The sequence below is a fragment of the Cyrtonyx montezumae genome, unplaced genomic scaffold (assembly GCF_038088225.1).
Source record: "Cyrtonyx montezumae isolate F1298 unplaced genomic scaffold, pur_monq_1.0 scaffold_1, whole genome shotgun sequence".
In the NCBI taxonomy this organism is placed as follows: domain Eukaryota; kingdom Metazoa; phylum Chordata; class Aves; order Galliformes; family Odontophoridae; genus Cyrtonyx; species Cyrtonyx montezumae.
The window spans coordinates 20,928,697-20,945,935 of NW_027071825.1; the positions used below are offsets into that span (position 1 = coordinate 20,928,697).

A 17,239-nucleotide genomic window follows, 5' to 3' on the forward strand; every position below is an offset into this window, starting at 1 on the left:
TTGTGCCTTTTACGTATATTCTGAATAATGGCGGTTTCTGTACTTAGTTGATTATTCAGAAAGAGTTAAGGTCAATATCTTCTGAAGGGCTTTGTGTTCTCTGGATGCCCAACAAGGAACAGACTGTAAAATGGACTATTTTTTTTTTTCAGGAAAAAATGGGTTCTGTCTTCACTGTTCAGATGGCCAGAATTACTAGTCATTCCTGGAAAAAAAAGTGTGGTAGTTCTTTGACATTCTTTTATTTGCAGATTATCAGAATAGTTAATGTTTTAACCTGCTGGTCAGGCTGATCATTGCCAGTTGACAGTGGAAAAAAAGTAGGAAAGCTTACGTGCTAGTTACATAGTTTTTATTTTTAATATCGTGAGCTATCACTCTTATGGCTTTACATCTATTCATCTGTAAGCTACGTAAATTTTCATGGACTGGTGCTTCATTTGGTGGGTGAAAGTAGCTGATCTATAGTGGCATACAGTTCCTTTGAAGAGTTCTGGGGTTGAAGGACAGAGCTCTGAAACTCACAGCTGTGTGGGTTGGAAACTCCTTAGATATCTGGTACCTCCATTTTAATGTGTGTGTGTACTCATACAATAGTCATATCCTATTAACCTGAATGACATTTTTACAACACAGGCTATCTTGTATCTGGCAGTAGTTGATTCAGTTGACTGTTAATTGCCAAAGAAGGAAGAAGCAAGTCTCTCAAAATGTCTAAAGAATGATGAGTGGCATTTTGAAAGATGTTTTTTTTTCCACATGCTTATCTTTGAGGAGAAGGATTGTACTCCATGTTGGTGCTCCAAACTGCTGTGTAGTTCTGAGAACTTACTGCACTCATTCTGTAAACACTGAATTCTGTGGGTTTTGCTACACAAATTTAGTAATTTCTAGCTGTTGACTGAATTACTGTCCTTTCCTCAAATGGATTTTCTGTTAAGTTTTATTTATTTATATTGGAATTTACTCCTTGAGCACTGACACTTTTCCTGCAGAGGTATGGTTGTCATGGCTTCCTTTTGTTCTGAAAATCAGTAATTGTAATGGTGATACATTTTCTTGAAGGTTGTGGCTTCCTTAGAACATATAGTGCTACTTTAGTTCAGTTTGTAATTTGGGTAGTTATTTTTAAAGGTGGATCAGGCCAAAACACCTATGACAAAAGATGAACTTGCCATCATTGAAGAGCTGAACTTATTTTCATAGTAATAAGTACGAAAGAGTATTCAGAATGCTGAGGAATGACTCTTCAGTTAAAAAATGGTAGTCATTAAATTGGTATAGAAACTCACACCAAGAAAAATGACTGAATTCTGAGGTTATTGCTGATGAATTTGTTTTCCCTTGGAAAATAACAACAAAATATGTTGTGTTTTTCTTTTTTCTGTGTTGAGCACACATGCATGCTAGATTCCGCTCTGCACACAGAACATTTATCATAGTGCATTAGTGCATTGGCATCTGTAGGTTTTTTTGTTGTTTTTTTTTAACAATATCATCTCTCAGTGATTCAGGTGTTTCATCGTATGCATCAAAGAATAAAACTTGCAGAACATCGTGCAGGGCAGTCACTGTGGTAAGCCCATTGCTATCTTTCACGTAGTTTGTAAGAAATGGTTTGGTATAAAGGGATTTGAAGTATTAAATGACGCTTTTTATTATTTTCTTTAACCCCCCTGGTACCATTTTGGTCATGTTTAAATGTTGGTCCTTTTATATGAAACAGTAAGGTGAAGAAAACTCAATATTTTGTCACTGGTCTATGAAATACTGTGTTTTAAATGTGGTCTGTATAGGTTGGTATTTTAGATGGAAGTCTTTAAAGTTGTCTTTTTAGGAGAAACTCTCTGCTGTAAGGAAAAGTTAGGAAGTGTATTGTAAATGTAGGGGTACTCAATCCAACGTGTAGTTTTGTTTGTTATGGAAAAGTAAAGTTCTTTTTGTCTTAACATTGCTGGCTTCACAGGGCTCCTTGCAGTGCTGCTTGCTCTGTGTGGTTTCTGCCTTTTCACTTTGAGCAGTATAGGAACACAGTACGGAAACACAGCGCTCTGTACAACTCCTGAAACATAAGCAAAGATGAGGCAACATTTTTGTCGCTCTTGTGTGTGTTACTTTTTATTTTAAAATATTTTGTAAATTAAATTTATTTAAAAAAAAGCTTCGCTTCAATTATTATTATTATTTAATTTTCTAAGGAAACGGAGGATTTAATCACCAAGAGGTGGCATTCCTTTCTGTTGTCTCATTGTCATTCTCAGCTGTCCCTGGCCACGCCCCCCCGCTCCGTGTGGCGCCTCTCGCGGCGCCGCCCCGCGCTGACGGCCGTTTAAATAAAACGCCCGGCGCTGATTGGCGGAGCGGCGGGAAGGGCGCGGATTCGCTGAGGCGCAGGATTTGAACGGGCTGACGGTTGGCACTGTGACGCAGTGCGTTCCGTCCCGGGCTGTGCGGGGCAGCCGCGGCCCGCTCCCGCTGCGTGAGCCCCGCAGGGCATGGCCGCGGGCTCGTTCCCCGGAGGGGCGGCGTGGGAGCTGAGCCCCTCCGGGGTCCCCCGGAGGCGGCGCTGGGCAGTGCCGCGGCCCGACGATGAGTCGGACGAGGAGCCCGCCGTGCTGCTCCTCAGCCACTTCTCGCGGCCGCCGTACCTCAGCTTCGGCAGCCTGCGCGTCGGTGCCTCGCGCACCCGACTCCTGGGCGTCGAGAACCCCAACGCTGAGGAGGCCGAGGTGGTCGTTGAGCGCTTCCCGGCCTCTGCCAAGGGCTTCAGCCTCGAGCGCCGCCGCTTCTGTGTGGAGGTACGGGGCGGCGGGAAGCTGCGGCAGGCGCGCGGGGCTCCTGCAAGGCCGTGCTGCAGGGCCGGCTGCTGAGGCTGCCGCTTGTGCAGTCGTGTGCCCGAGGAAGAGCTTTTATTCCAAGTCGGGATATGCAGAAGCGTAGACTGGCTTTATTTCCCCACCAAACCGTGTCCCTTAGCATCACAGCTAAACGTTTCTTGAACACGTCTAGAGATGGTGGCTCCACCACCTTCGTGGGCACCCTGTTCCGGCACCTGACTGCTCTCTGGGAGAACAGATATTTTCTGATATTCAGTCTGAACCTCCCTTATTCAACTTCGGCCTGCCCAGGGACGTGGTGGAGTCGCTGTCTCTGGCAGTGTTCAAGAGGAGCCTGGATGAGGAGCTACAAGATATGGTTTAGTAGCTTGTGGTGGCAAAGGTGGACAGTTGGACTAGATGATCTTGTAGGTCCTTTCCAGTCCTGTGATTCTATGATTCTATGAACTTAAGGCCATGCCTTCTAGTTCTGCCACTAATTACAGTGGAGAAGAGACCAAACCCCACCTTGCCACAGCGTCTCTTGAGAGTGTTATAAAGAACTATATGCTACGTACAAGAAATATTTTAGTAAATGACCTTTCAAAGAGTTGGAAGGCAACTTTCTAGTTTAGTAAAAAGGATGAAGAAGCTTGTGAACAGCACACTAATCTGTAATTCTGCATGTTAGCAATACAATAGATACAAAAGTGGGCATAATCCAGTAATGAATCTTCTGAAGGAAATATATTCCTAAGGAAATATATAATTCCTCAGGAAATATAAGTTATGGTTAATTGAATCTGTGTCTGTCAGAGAAATGACAGTTGAGACAAGTGTGTATCTGTTGCCATCTAGTTTATAGAATCCAATACAGGAGATAGGTGGACCTGTTGGAGTACAACCATGGGAGGGCCAAAAAACTGACCCAAGGGATGGAACACCAACCCTTCGAGGGCAGACTGAGAGCTGGATATGTTCATCCTGGAGAAGGCTCCAGGCAGATGGCAGACCTGAGAGTGGACTTCCAGTATATAGAGAAGGGCTGTAAGAAAGAAGGAGACAGACTCTTTAGCAGGATCTGTTGTGACAGGAGAAGGGGAAATATTTTCAAACCAAGAGAGGTGGAAGTTTAGATTGGATATAAGGAAAAACTGTTTTTTAATGATAAAGGATTGTAAAGCGCTGGGATAGGCTTCCCAGCGAAATTGTGGATGCCCCATCACTGAATGGGACCCTGAACAGCCTCATCTAGTGGCTGGCAACCCGATCCGTGGCAGGAGGACGAGGACAGGAGCTGGGTGATCTTTAAGGTCTCTTCCAACCTAAGTTGTTCTGTGAATCTGTGAGGAAATGAGGTAGCTCTCTGAAGATCACTTGCAGCATGGAGCTTGCAAAAGCAGACTGAACTCCTGCTGTGAAGTATTTAAATTTTAAAGATCCTGTTGTAACTAATAAATATTAACTATTGTTGATGAATCTTGCAGTATAGGCATGTGTTGAAATAGCGTGTTTTTAGGAAACAGATCTGCTCAAGGAGGCAGATCTCCTTGCTCAAATGCTTGAAAGATCTGTATTTTTCACACAGGTTTTGAATTTTCCCATGGTATAAGCATTTTTTGATCTGTTAGTGTTGTTACCTCCAGAGCTTGGATGTGATTTGGTACGTCACTCTGCATGAACAATATTTACAGCGTACACAGAGCTCTGTGACTTCCTTGTCTGCAGATCAGACCTTCAGTGTCTCTGCTTTTATTCAATGGACTTGTCTGTGAAATGCTCTCTGCAGATCATTTCACTAAAAATTGATGACTGTGTTTGCATACAGCTTATGTCCTGAAACTTAGACTCTGGCTACAAGTCCAAATACCGTTCTCTCAAAATGACCTTTTTTTATTAATATATGCAAAAAAATAATGTAATTTCTTCCACCTACCTTTACTCCAATCTTATCCTTTCTGTTGTGTCTATACTTATATGTGTTCTTCCTTGCTTTCTGTTATAATCTTATGAAGGATTATATGCCTCTTGAGTAAAATGACATTTCCGATAGTTTGTTTAAATCAATGTAATGAAGGTGGAGGAATTGACATTTAGGGATGGATTATCATTTCATAGTGTCAAAATATGCATTTCTTCTGTATACTGATTATCATTTGGTTTGATTACTCTTCAATAGCAAAATTTACAAAAGTACCATACATTAAACATTTCTTTCTCTCCATTAGTCACAACAAAGAATCTTTGTTTATGTAACATGGACCCCATTAGAAGAGGGCAAGGTCAGAGAATTGGTAACATTTGTTGTCAATGGCATTGTAAAGCATCAGGCTGTGCTCTTGGGTGTTGCTGAACAACCTCTGAAAAAAAAGGTGAGTATGTTTTTATTGTCTTATCTAATTTCATTATTTTAATATAGCCAAAATGTACTGTTTTTATTAGTAAAATTCAAAGAGGAAGGATTAAAAATTGTTGGTTGTTGTTTGTGGGCGGGCACATTGTATATCATTTTCTTCAGCAGGCTTGAAAAATAGATACTGGTTTGTTACTGTTTAGAGAATAAAACACGACCCCCCAAACCCTTATTTTCAATCATGGAAATAAGGTGTGAAGTTTGGACTAGATGTGTTGGCTTTACCTTCTTTTTTTAACTATCAGTTGTCTTGTTGGTACTTTTAGTACAGTGATGTATTTAGATGTCTATTTTTGGCAATCACAAGAAGGTTTTGATTGATGTTGGTGCAACTTACCTGATCCAACCTTCTACTGAAAGAGGTGCTTTAGATTAGCTTGTGCATTGCCTTGCCACGTTGAGCCCCGAGTGTTTGCAGTAAAGGATGTTTTAGCTCTACTGTGGACATCCTATTCCTACAACTTACCTCATAATGAAGATGTTTGTTTCCCCTACATGTACATGTAGAGACATTCAGTCTTCCTCATAAGCAGCTTGCGCCTGCTGGCTCTTGCTGTGCTAGCATAGGTTCTCACCATGGAATTGTAGAACTGTCTTGAGATCAAAGGGACCTTGAAGAGCACTGAGCTCCAATTTGCCTGCTGTGTGCAGGATTGCCTGCCCAGGGCCCCATCCAACCTGGCCTTGAATCGTTCCAGGGGTGGTGCATTCACTTCTCTAATACCTGCATCTTAGGTGTTAGAAAACTGCAAGTAGATCCCTCAGGCTTTCTCCTTGCTTGCCGAAGTGCTCCCCATTCCATTAACCTTTCATCACGTCTGTGTTATATGCCTGGGTATTCTTTTTTTAGCATTTTAGACTTTGAAAGAATGTACGGATGTTCACTTCTACGCATAAATAAATAAAGTTTATTTATGGTTCTTTTTCAGAAGAGTCTTTGGGATACTATAAAAAAGAAAAACACTTCAGAAACCTCTGTTTCCAGAAAAATTAATAAAAGAAATTCCAAAGTTAAAAATGTTAATAAAACCTTTCAAGTTTCTCAGAAGGCAGATAGACTAAGAAGCCCACTTCATTCATGTGAAAATCAGGATGCAGTGCAAAATAGTACATCGCCTGCGAAGGAAGTTGGCTCAGAAAACAAATTACCTATCTCTCCTATTGCAACAGTGCTAGAGGAACTTTGCACTAATGCTTGCACACTGATTTCAGCGAGATCTACTACGTTCTCAGATATTGCTGCTGCCGTAAATGAGGGGTTATTGCCCGAAATGGGCAGCCATAGCTTCAATGTTGATGACCACAATGAATTGAAATCTGGAAGTGCATACAATTCTTCTGGGTTAGAAAAACCACCGATTTCAAACAGTGAAGTAATTGTCGATGGCACACTCTCACCGGTTTGCACTCCAGAACATTCAACATCCGTGCCCTTTATAAGCACGCAGAGATTCTTAAGTCCAGACTCTTTTGTACGTGACAATTACCAAGCTGATGGAGATATCGTAGAGCCATCCATTCCAATTCTGTCTCCTGATCAGTTTGTGAAAGACATGCAATTATGTATGCAATTGAAGACTCCCAGACCTGACGCAACTTTAATATCTTCTACAACAGAGACTTATGTTGTTAAGGAATGTGTCCCCTCAAAATGGAAAAAAAATGCAGGCAGGCAGACAAAAACACAGGTTCATGTAGAATGCGTGTCACGTGAAGCTTTTGAGGTGCGCAGCATAGATTCTCAAGTGCTTCGTTGTAACAAACCCAAAGAAAATCACTTCAGTTGTCCTTCAGTAGAGGAGTTTCAAATACATTCTTCTCAGACAAAGCAACCAAAAAAGCGCCCGGTTCTTTCGGCCACTGTTGTCAAAAATAAGCGTGGTGCTGATGAAAGGAAAAAAATGGAAATGCTTCAGTCCAAATCTAAAAAATGCCTTGACAGCGCAATAATGGCATGTGAAAATGTGGAGGCAGTACACGCAAAGGCCGACATATCTGAACGCCTTCCGGTCATAGGTCCAGCTTCAGCTGGAAACACGTGTCCCGGTGGCAAAGCAAGCTCGTCTACTGGATCAGCTTCTTTGTGTCGTAAGAGGAAAAACGAAATGGAAAAAATCAGAGCTGTCGGCTCAGTGCACGTGGAAGAAGTGGAAAGAAAAAGAGCTCTTACATCTCGCACAGATGATAAAACACACGCTGCCTTGAGACCATCAGCCTTCAAACATACAGCCCGAGAGAGAGCAGGGCAGAGAAAGAAAGCTGGTGAGCCATGCTCATTTATCACTTTTGGAAAATGCCTTTGTTTGTAAAATTTGTATAGCAGACTGAACTGTCTAGCAACAGTCAAGGATATTTCTTACCTCTGAAGTGTGGGTCTTTGTAATTTCTTCTTTAGATATTATTTGTGTTGTACAAATTTGAAAACTAGATCTGAATTTTGATTGTATTATTGGATTCAAATTTTACTTCACTCTTTTGTAAGTCTTGGTAATTGCAGAAACAGGAAAGATGTGGTGATTCTTTAGCAGGGTAATTCAAGTTTGCTAGAAAAGTTTACTTGCGCTCTGCACATTGTTTCTGTTAGGTGTACACTTACCAGTACGAATATTTGAATCCCTTGCCACTGTCATGCATTTTCACGTATGTTCCTGAGTCTCATTTGCACTGCCTGTTTTTTACTGTAATGTGATATCAGCCTCTGTAGATCTTTCTACATTTGCAGTTTAACAGTGTTTCTTTGCTCAAAGATCAGAACAAGCAGACTTCTTGTATTTCAGTGTGTTGTTAAGGTTTCAAAAGTTTCCACTCACAAATATATTTAGGAATACAAGGAGAGTGGTAACTAAAAGAAGCATTTCATATGAGAATCCTCCTGCAGACTCCATAGTATAGCTACCAGAAAAAAATTATCACGGCTTTGAGATTAAAATTGCATATGCTGCTTTCTTCATTTCTTCAGATGACCTATTCTGTGATGTGGATTTGATCTGGGGCTTTCAATTATGCAGTTTGAGCTCAGGCTCTTTAAGACAGCCTATATAAAAACTCACCAGGTCCACATCCAGCAGGAAAAAGCAGTGTTACCCACCAGGTTATTTCTGTTCATCCATGAGTGTAATTGTAGGTGACGTAATTTTTGAATTGCTTTCTTTTTAGCATTATTTCTTTCAATATATAATACACGTGTAGGTAGTGTAGTAGATGCTGCTTATAGGCTTCTCAAAGAAAAATTGTATTCCTCTGTTAGAAGTTTCCTTTGCAATGTCTAGCCTCAGGGTAATCCACACTGAACCCAACTTTTTTATTAATGATTGAAACTTATTAGAATAACAGGAGAGGTTTGAGTAAGCACAAAAAAAAAACACTTCAGCTGAACACATTGATGTAATTTGTATATTACAATCTCTTATCTTTTTTGCTTTTAAAATAACATCTTGTTGTCGGGTATAAGCCAGGATCCAAATCCATTTGCAGCATCATACTTTCTTGAATCCTTCATTTGCTGTCAACATGACAAAACATTTGCTCTGAAAGTGTTCATTTTTATATGTTTAGAAAACCTATTTCTATTAATCCTTGGTCACTTAATCTGTCGAAGCTCTATCAGGGTATGTTAGGATCAGGTTTACATTTCATTGGTGTGCTGACACTTAGCTTCATCATTGAGAGGTTACTGCTATCTTATAGGGGTTCATAGGAAATTACTCCGGTTCTGTGCCATTACAAGAATTAGGAATCATAGTAAGATAAATTTCACTGACATTTGTTACTAATTTTTGTGTGTTCCTTTTAGGTTCTTCCCTTCAGAAAGCATCAAAAACTACCAACAGAATTAGTAAGCCCGTTGCTGGATTGGCTAAGTCTCACCTGGTGTTTGTGAAACCACTGAAAACCGGTAAGCAGAATTCAGGTATTCAGTAAATCAGTGTCCACTGAACTAATTGCTCTGTTACTGTTGCTTGTAGTTGAGACCTACCTGGGTAGAGTTGGGATGAAATTGAAGATTGTACCCAATTAAATAAGTAGTAGAAAAATTTGTACCTTTCATGATGCATCTCATAAGAAACCTGTTGTTACACATGGTCCTTTCCTCTAGTTTTGCATAGAAGAAGTGCAGAAAGGTACTTTCCAGCTACGTTCCCTTCCAACTCGTGCTTATCAGTGAAATGCTTCTTCCATCTCTGATTAAACTGTAGTACAGAAGAACACATAAGAAGAGAAATCTTCCCACTAAACACATACTGATTTAACAAATCTGGTACTAGTAAGTTGATCTGATCAGAAAAAAATGTATGCATAAAATGGTTGTTCTTAGAGGTCATACAGATCAGCTGTCCTGAGGTACATGTCAAAAATGGCCTGTGTTACAGAAATCTTATCTATGTCCTAGTTGTGTAACTTTATCCATGTTTTGTGACTGAAATTTATCTACCAGAAGCTCATTCACAAGTCACTGGAGATTCTAAAAACCTAGTTTTTTTTCTACTCTAGTGCTAGATGGAGTGTCAGACGTTAATCTTTTCCACATTTTGCCTATCATACATTTTAAGAACTGCTATTATTTAAATATTGGTTGTAGGAGAGACTGACTTTTTGATTTTTATTTATCTTAAGCCATTCCTAGACACCCGATGCCTTTTGCTGCTAAAAACATGTTTTACGATGAACGTTGGAAGGAGAAGCAACAACGAGGTTTCACTTGGTGGTTAAATTTTGTGCTTACCCCTGATGACTTCAGTGTAAAAACAAACACCTCACAAGGTATGGTGCAAGGTTTTCACTTTTTTCACTTTTAATGTTCTTAAATCTTTTATTCATATCAATATCTTTACACTAGTCCTATTTGTCATTTTACTTTCTTTAGCATTAAGCTCTTATGTAAAGAGTAGATCTTTTTATTTCACAGTTCTTACGTTTACCTGTGTTTTTAACAGTAAATGCAGCTGCTCTTATCTTGGGAGAAGAGACCCATCATAAGACCAGTGTTCCTAAAGCACCAACGAAAGAGGAAGTGTCCCTGAAAGCATATACTGCTCGTCGTAGACTGAACAAGTTACGTCGGGATGCTTGTCATCTGTTTACATCTGAAGCAATGGTTAAAGCTATTAAGAAGCTGGAATTTGAGATTGAAACTCGACGTCTGCTCGTTCGTCGAGACAGGCATCTCTGGAAGGATGTAGGTAAGAATTCTGAAAATATTCATACTCTCCTTTCTTGTGAGTAGGAAAAGGATTGCTCATACATTTAGTTGGTTTAATCATTTGTAACAGCATTTTTCCATAATATGAAGTATTTGCTGAACATCGTATCACAAAATGCTCTTTTGCAGGAGAGAGGCAGAAAATCCTTAACTGGCTTTTATCGTACAACCCTTTGTGGCTGCGTATAGGTCTGGAGGTAAGTGCAGAACTTATGGTCTGCAATCAACATTTCACGAAAATCTGTCAAGCTTTGTAGTAGAGAATGTTTCAGGTCTCTTTTATTTTCTGTATTATTAATCTACGTAGATTTGATTCAGTTATAGCATGTTTCCTTGGATTGTGCTTTATTATAACCGACTTGCATTAAAAATTGTTTATTAAAAAAGAAAATATTTAATCAAAGAAAGTAGAACTAATTAGAGCAGAGCATGTTGCAGTTAGCTTCACACCTCGCTGAGCTGTAGGAAGATGCAGTTTTCTTAAGGGAGGTCCTAATTGATTCATCAGATACAGATTATCAAACTTGTTTTTATATGGGACAGAATATTCTGAAATTTCCTTTGTTTTTATCCTTCAGTCACTCTTTTAAAAAACTTTTTTTTAGAGAATTATTGCCACTCGCCTTTACAGATTCAGTACTATTTCCATGGTGTATGACATTCACAAAAGCATATAGTGTTTAAGGTTGTTTTTAATGGTTCTGCTTTTTTTCTTCTTTCCTTCCCATTAGACTGTTTATGGGGAACTGATAACTTTGGAGAGCAATAGTGATTTTATGGGTCTGGCAGTATTTATTCTTAATCGCTTGCTTTGGAACCCTGACATTGCAGCTGAATATAGGCATCCCACTGTGCCTCACCTTTACCGAGAAGGTAACTAGTATTTCCAAAAATAGGCCATCTTAGCAATTAATTTTTGAACTGCCACTTAATTGGTTCTGTCATTTTAGGTCACGAAGAAGCCTTGTCGAAATTTACACTGAAAAAATTGTTACTGTTAGTTTGCTTTCTGGATCGTGCCAAGCAGTCCAGATTGATTGGCCACGACCCCTGCCTCTTTTGTAAGAATGCAGAATTCAAGGTAAGAGAGAGATGGTTTATGATTTGGTGTCTCTGTCCAATACTGTTCTACATATGAACACTCTGTGACCGAATGTAGGATATTTTTTTAATGCCATGTGAATTTTTCTGTAATAAGTCTTGGCTGTTTGTGCTTGTGCTTTTGGTTGAACATTCTCAGTGCATGATCTCATGGTTATGAGAAAGAATTCATGGTTATGAGAAAGAAAGCATTTTGTGTTGGTTCTTTACGAAGGGCTCTGTTATGTTGCATTACCTTGCTTCCCTTTCTAAAGCTAAGCTTTTGCACTGTTCTTCTATATTGTTCTAGCATATTGTACTGCAGCTGATGTTAAACTGCAGGTTATTTTTAAAGGCTTTCTCTTTTTTTCTTTTTTTTTTTTGTAATTTTTCTGTGATGAGAGAATATACAGCATCTGTCATACAAACTCTTTAGTTAACAAATGTCTTTACTACATTGAAAGAAAATTTCCTGTACTTTTGTATTGTACAGGCAACTTGTGAAAAGTATTTATCTTTTTAAATACTGGTGTAAAATGTATATGTGTGTTTGGTTTTTTTCTGTTTGTTTTAAGACAAGTAAAGACATTCTGCTGGCAATTTCTCGTGACTTCCTGAGCGGTGAAGGTGATCTTTCCCGACATCTTGGGTTCCTGGGACTACCTGTCAGTCATATTCAAACTCCACTTGATGAATTTGATTTTGCTGTAACAAATCTGGCTGTGGACTTACAATGTGGCATTCGTCTCGTGTACGTTAATACAGAATTATTTTGAACTACTCATTTTCTTTATAATATATTTAATATGAGCTAAGTTAAGGCATTAAACTGTGAAATTCCCTTTGTTAGGAGAGCAATGGAACTTCTAACTAAAGACTGGAACCTTTCAAAACAGCTGAGAGTTCCTGCAATAAGTCGTCTACAGAAGATGCATAATGTTGATATTGTTCTCAATGTTCTTAAAGAAAGAGGAATTCGCTTGAAAGATGAAAGTGGTAAGGCCTAGAAATCAGTTATTCTAAGGCCATTGCAGGATTAGTGCATGTTTTATTTCTTTGTTTTATTTAATAGGTGCTTCAATTGACTGTAGGGATATTGTGGACAGACACAGGGAACGAACATTAGCTCTGCTGTGGAAAATTGTCTTTGCTTTCCAGGTATTACTTCTTTGTCTGTTTTTTTTGTTTTGTTTTGTTTGTTTGTTTGTTTATTTATTTATTTATTTTAACTAATTAAAAATGAAAGGTAATGAAAATGTCAGTCTTAGAATTTACAAAGTAGAAGTGCCATAGAAAAATGGCATAATTACATAATACTCCTGCCAGTATATTTTAACATTTTTAACCGTGGTTTTTTTCTTGTATACAGTCATAAAGCTTTCTGTAGAAAAAAAACCCCACACAGATACTTCTGTGCTTATGCTGCTAGGCTGCTAGGCTATTGGAATTGATAGTTAGACTAGAATAACTTTGGTTTCCAAAAGCCTGTAAGGATTTATTAACAGGAAAGTGAAAGTGACAAATCAAATTTTGAATCAGCTTGTGAGGTTACTCTGAAAGACAGCATAGAGTAGGCTCTGAAGCTGTCTCTCTTATTTTCCATTTATCTTGAAACAATTAACATTCTGGAAATAAGAATGAAGGCTTCATAGGAGTTATTGCAAAGAGTGCAAAGCCATTGGATGCATTTGGTAAAGAAAGCAAGAATAGTTTGCTTGAGGCTGTTTTATAGGTTTCCTTGAATGAGAATTGTCTTTTGACAAAGAATATCCAGCTGACAAATCTTTTTGGAAAGAACATAAATGTAAGATATACCCTGAGGTGAAATGGGCTGTGTAGTCAAGAACATAAGCGAATTTAAGTACGTCAGAATCAAGAATTCCAAAGACTAGCCACAGAACTACCAGAGAGCCAGAAGAACGTAATAAAAATCAAATGTACTTATTTTCTTAACTACTATTATAGTGTTGAGTAGTTAGCATCTTCCAGTTGCACCTCCTGTATTCATGTGCCATATTTGCGTTGCTTTTGATGAAAGAAATTATTTCAGTGAGTAGTGTTTTTGTCTGAGCCCTGTGGATCTGTTACTTGTTATCTGAGTCTTCTCACATTGTCACAACCCCAGCTCAGATTCTCTTAATTTCTTATCTGGTGAGTAGTGGTAGAAATGAAAAACTCAGTAGAAATGCAGGCAAGAAACTTTTTTTTTTTTTCCTCAGGAACTAAGGTAAAAATGTAGTCTGTTAGAGGAAATTTCCCTTCCCTCCAACTACTTATTTATGAAGTTACAAACTTTCTTCGCTACTGTCTTCCACCTGCCTCATTGCCCACCTCCAGCGCCCTCTTCCTGTAAACTGCTCTCTAACCTTTTGCCATGAAACTAAGTGTGGATTTAAGTTCTTCGCTTGAAGCAGTTGGTAGTGGATGCTGCCACCTATGGTGGCAAGTTCATATTAACCACTAATGATTTAGTGTGGCAGGTAGTGAGAGTAGCTTCTCTTTCTTTAGAAGGCAATACCTAAAGCTTCATCCAGCTGCTATGATGATGACATAAATAAAATCTCTTTTTTTTTTAATCTTCCAAATAGGTGGATGTTCTTCTTGATGTGAAACAATTAAAAGAAGAAATCAAATTTTTAAAGAATGCACATAAGATAAAAATGCAACTGGGTGCTCTCAAGCTTTTTTCAAGTTGTTGTAGAATACAAGAGGATAACAGTGGTAGCCCCTCACCTCAAAATCACAGTGAAAATGTGAAGCTGCTGATGGCATGGGTTAATGCTGTTTGTGGATTTTACAATATCAAGGTAAAATGCTTATTGCTTAAAGAGCAGAATTCTTCAAGCTATCAAATAATGTCATTACAGACTATGGTAATTACTTTATATATATATATCCATCTCAACTTTATATGATCTGATTTGAAATAACCATCTTTCTGTGGATTGGCCTGTAGTTCTTTTAAATAAACTTGAGCAAAAGGATATAGCCTTCTAGCTAGTCTCATCCATAGAAATGCCTTTTAGGAATATAGCATTTTAGTTGAAGTGTTTTTTGTTGTTGATGTTGTTTGTTTTTTAAATGAGTATTCATCCTAGAAGTATTTGTGCATTAGTTTTTTTACCGGTCGTACCAGCAGAGAATTAAACGAATGTTTAGGCCAAGGAGAATTCCTCTCCTCAGAGACATCTGTTTAGAAGGATTATGTTGTCTGTTATTCTCTCTGAGATGTCCTTGTCTTTGGTCAGAACACTGTCACACCTGTTAATTTTTTCTGAAGGGCAAAATATAGTCTTGAAACTCATTCAAGTTCACACCTTATTTCTGCACTCAAGACCTACCTGAGAGCAATCTGTAGAAGTCTTTAGAGATTCTACTGTAGAAACACTTTCTTTTTTGTTTCCTTTGAAGTTTCACTGTACGGTAATTTACACTTTTTGCAGGTTTCTTACAGCTCTATGCCAATGTATAGTTAATCTTCAAAGAAATCAATAGTTCTGTAATTGTTTTTTTTTTTTTCATAATAAATAATCAGAATTCATATCTTATATGTGTACCTGATATATTGGTTGGCAACCATGCCCACTGCAAGGAGCTGGAACTAGATGATTTTTAAGGTCCCTTCCAGATCAGGCCATTCTATGATTCTGTGGTTGGTCACTTTCAAAAGTACGAGATATAAAACTGGGCATAGAATTTTCTACCAATTAACTGGTATCAAAAAATCAAGGAAATTATATTTTATTGTATTTTATTAAACAGGTGGAAAATTTCACAGTCTGTTTCTCAGATGGTAGAGCACTGTGTCATTTAATTCATCATTACCACCCGTGCTATATGCCTTTGGAAGCTGTGTGCCAGCATACAACTCAAACAGTAGAGTGCTCAGGAACTCACAAGGTGGGACTAAACTGTTCCTCCTCGTCCTCTTCAGAATCTGATACTTCTCTAAATGTTATGGAAGGAACGTTTGACCAAAGTAAGTTCCTTAATGTTCAGAAGCACTTGTTAAATCCATTACTCTTGTGCTCGATCTGAGTTGACAAATATTTTCTCTTTGCAAAGCTGTAACTGCTTCAGCCTTGTACAAGGAGCTGTTAGAAAACGAAAAGAAGAACTTCCAGCTGATAAATACTGCAGTTTCTGACCTGGGTGGAATACCAGCAATGATTCATCACTCAGATATGTCAAATACAATTCCTGATGAGAAGGTGAGATAGCTGAGTTGATGTGAATGTATCCAGCTCTTTTGTGTGGTCCTTAACTTGGCTCTATTCTGTGTTTAAATAGGTTGTTATTACCTACCTATCGTTTCTGTGCTCACGGCTTCTAGATCTACGGCAAGAAACTCGAGCTGCTCGTTTAATTCAGTCTGCTTGGAGGAAGTACAGGCTGAAAAGGGAACTGAAACTTTCTCAGGTACTCTATCTGTGCAATACTTGGAGCTCCTACTTTGAGAATCACTAAGTGGAGAGTATAAATTCACAGTTCATAGAGTATTCAGGTTATTAGAATAATATTGGCATTTAAATTAATACAAGTAATATTATCTAAGTATATGGACTTGTTGATTGCATAATCTACTAAAAATTAGCTACAAACCATTCTAAAGTAGTTACATGTTTTACAGAGTGAATGCTCTTTAAGAATTAGTGTTCTTCAGGGATTATTTTGTGTCCTAACGAAAATGTCTTATCCCTCAAATCCTTTTCCCAAGTCAGGTGTGAAGTTGCTGTGCTGCTTCCTTGAACTGAAAAGAGCTGTTCCTTTTAAATTCCTTTAATTATTATTTTATTTTATTACATTTTGTAGCTTGCCAAATTAAACTTTCACATGTATATACTATTTTTGTTTAGGTACTAAACTGCTAGACTTCCCTGTAGTGTTTTGAGTCAAGTGGTGTATTATTTTGTTTCTTGCTTTTCCAATAGTTATGCCAGAACTTGTAATGACCAGAAAATTGATAAACACCATGTGATTTATTTCAACACCTATGATTTATGGTGTTGATAAACACCATGAATGTATCTGAGATTCATATTAGAAACTCAAGCAGCATCCCATCTGAAATATTTTAAGAATCTTTGGCATACAAAGGGGGATTTTTTATCTCCAGCTTCTTTACCTTGCAAAAAGAATTCAGTTTTGATGCTAAGATAGAAGTGTTTCCTTTATAAATAACCTTTAAAATACTTTATAGTAAAGCTGTTTGTGGAAGAGTGGTGTCAAAAACAAAACCCCCAGGCACTACATATGTTATTTTGGATTTAATCTTGCAGTGTGAGTAACTCTGCTCTTCCGTACTGCAGTATGGATAGGCTGCTAGTTAGGATTCTGAGTAGATGAGCTTTTTACTTAGCTATTATGTATACAAGTTGCTTTTCTTGTTGTCCTGATGTATATCAGTCTGTTCTGTGGTCTTTGAGATACTGTAAAAATACTGGTTGGTCTATGCAGACAAAACTATAGCTAGATGGATGTGATCTGGTGTGGCTGTATTTTTTATATTTTTATGTTATTTCAGTGTAGCTGGAAAATGATCTAGTGTGTACCATTATTAAGGATATCTTAAACTCTTGTGAATGGGAATTAAAATTGAGGCTTAAAAACAGATTAGTTGAGGAGCACTGAAAATCTATAACAGAAGGGAAGTACTGTCAAGGCAGGCAGGTGCAGGTTTAGGTGGTACTGTACTTCTGCAAAAATGTGGTGCTGAAGTAAGCATTCTGA

At 38.3% G+C, this 17,239-nt stretch overlaps 1 protein-coding gene across 1 annotated transcript in view; it reads left to right on the forward strand.

The window, feature by feature from the left end:
- The first annotated feature begins 2,495 nt into the window (after positions 1-2,495).
- Positions 2,496-17,239, forward strand: part of ASPM (assembly factor for spindle microtubules) — a 32,017-nt gene continuing 17,273 nt past the window's right edge. The window contains exons 1-16 of the mRNA XM_065743054.1: positions 2,496-2,798; positions 5,045-5,188; positions 6,159-7,491; positions 9,023-9,124; positions 9,844-9,990; positions 10,164-10,409; positions 10,559-10,626; positions 11,161-11,302; positions 11,380-11,510; positions 12,085-12,260; positions 12,360-12,505; positions 12,582-12,667; positions 14,098-14,316; positions 15,272-15,488; positions 15,575-15,720; positions 15,800-15,928. Coding sequence (XP_065599126.1) covers positions 2,496-2,798; positions 5,045-5,188; positions 6,159-7,491; positions 9,023-9,124; positions 9,844-9,990; positions 10,164-10,409; positions 10,559-10,626; positions 11,161-11,302; positions 11,380-11,510; positions 12,085-12,260; positions 12,360-12,505; positions 12,582-12,667; positions 14,098-14,316; positions 15,272-15,488; positions 15,575-15,720; positions 15,800-15,928 — 3,735 coding nt within the window. The remainder of the gene's footprint in view (positions 2,799-5,044; positions 5,189-6,158; positions 7,492-9,022; positions 9,125-9,843; positions 9,991-10,163; positions 10,410-10,558; positions 10,627-11,160; positions 11,303-11,379; positions 11,511-12,084; positions 12,261-12,359; positions 12,506-12,581; positions 12,668-14,097; positions 14,317-15,271; positions 15,489-15,574; positions 15,721-15,799; positions 15,929-17,239) is intronic.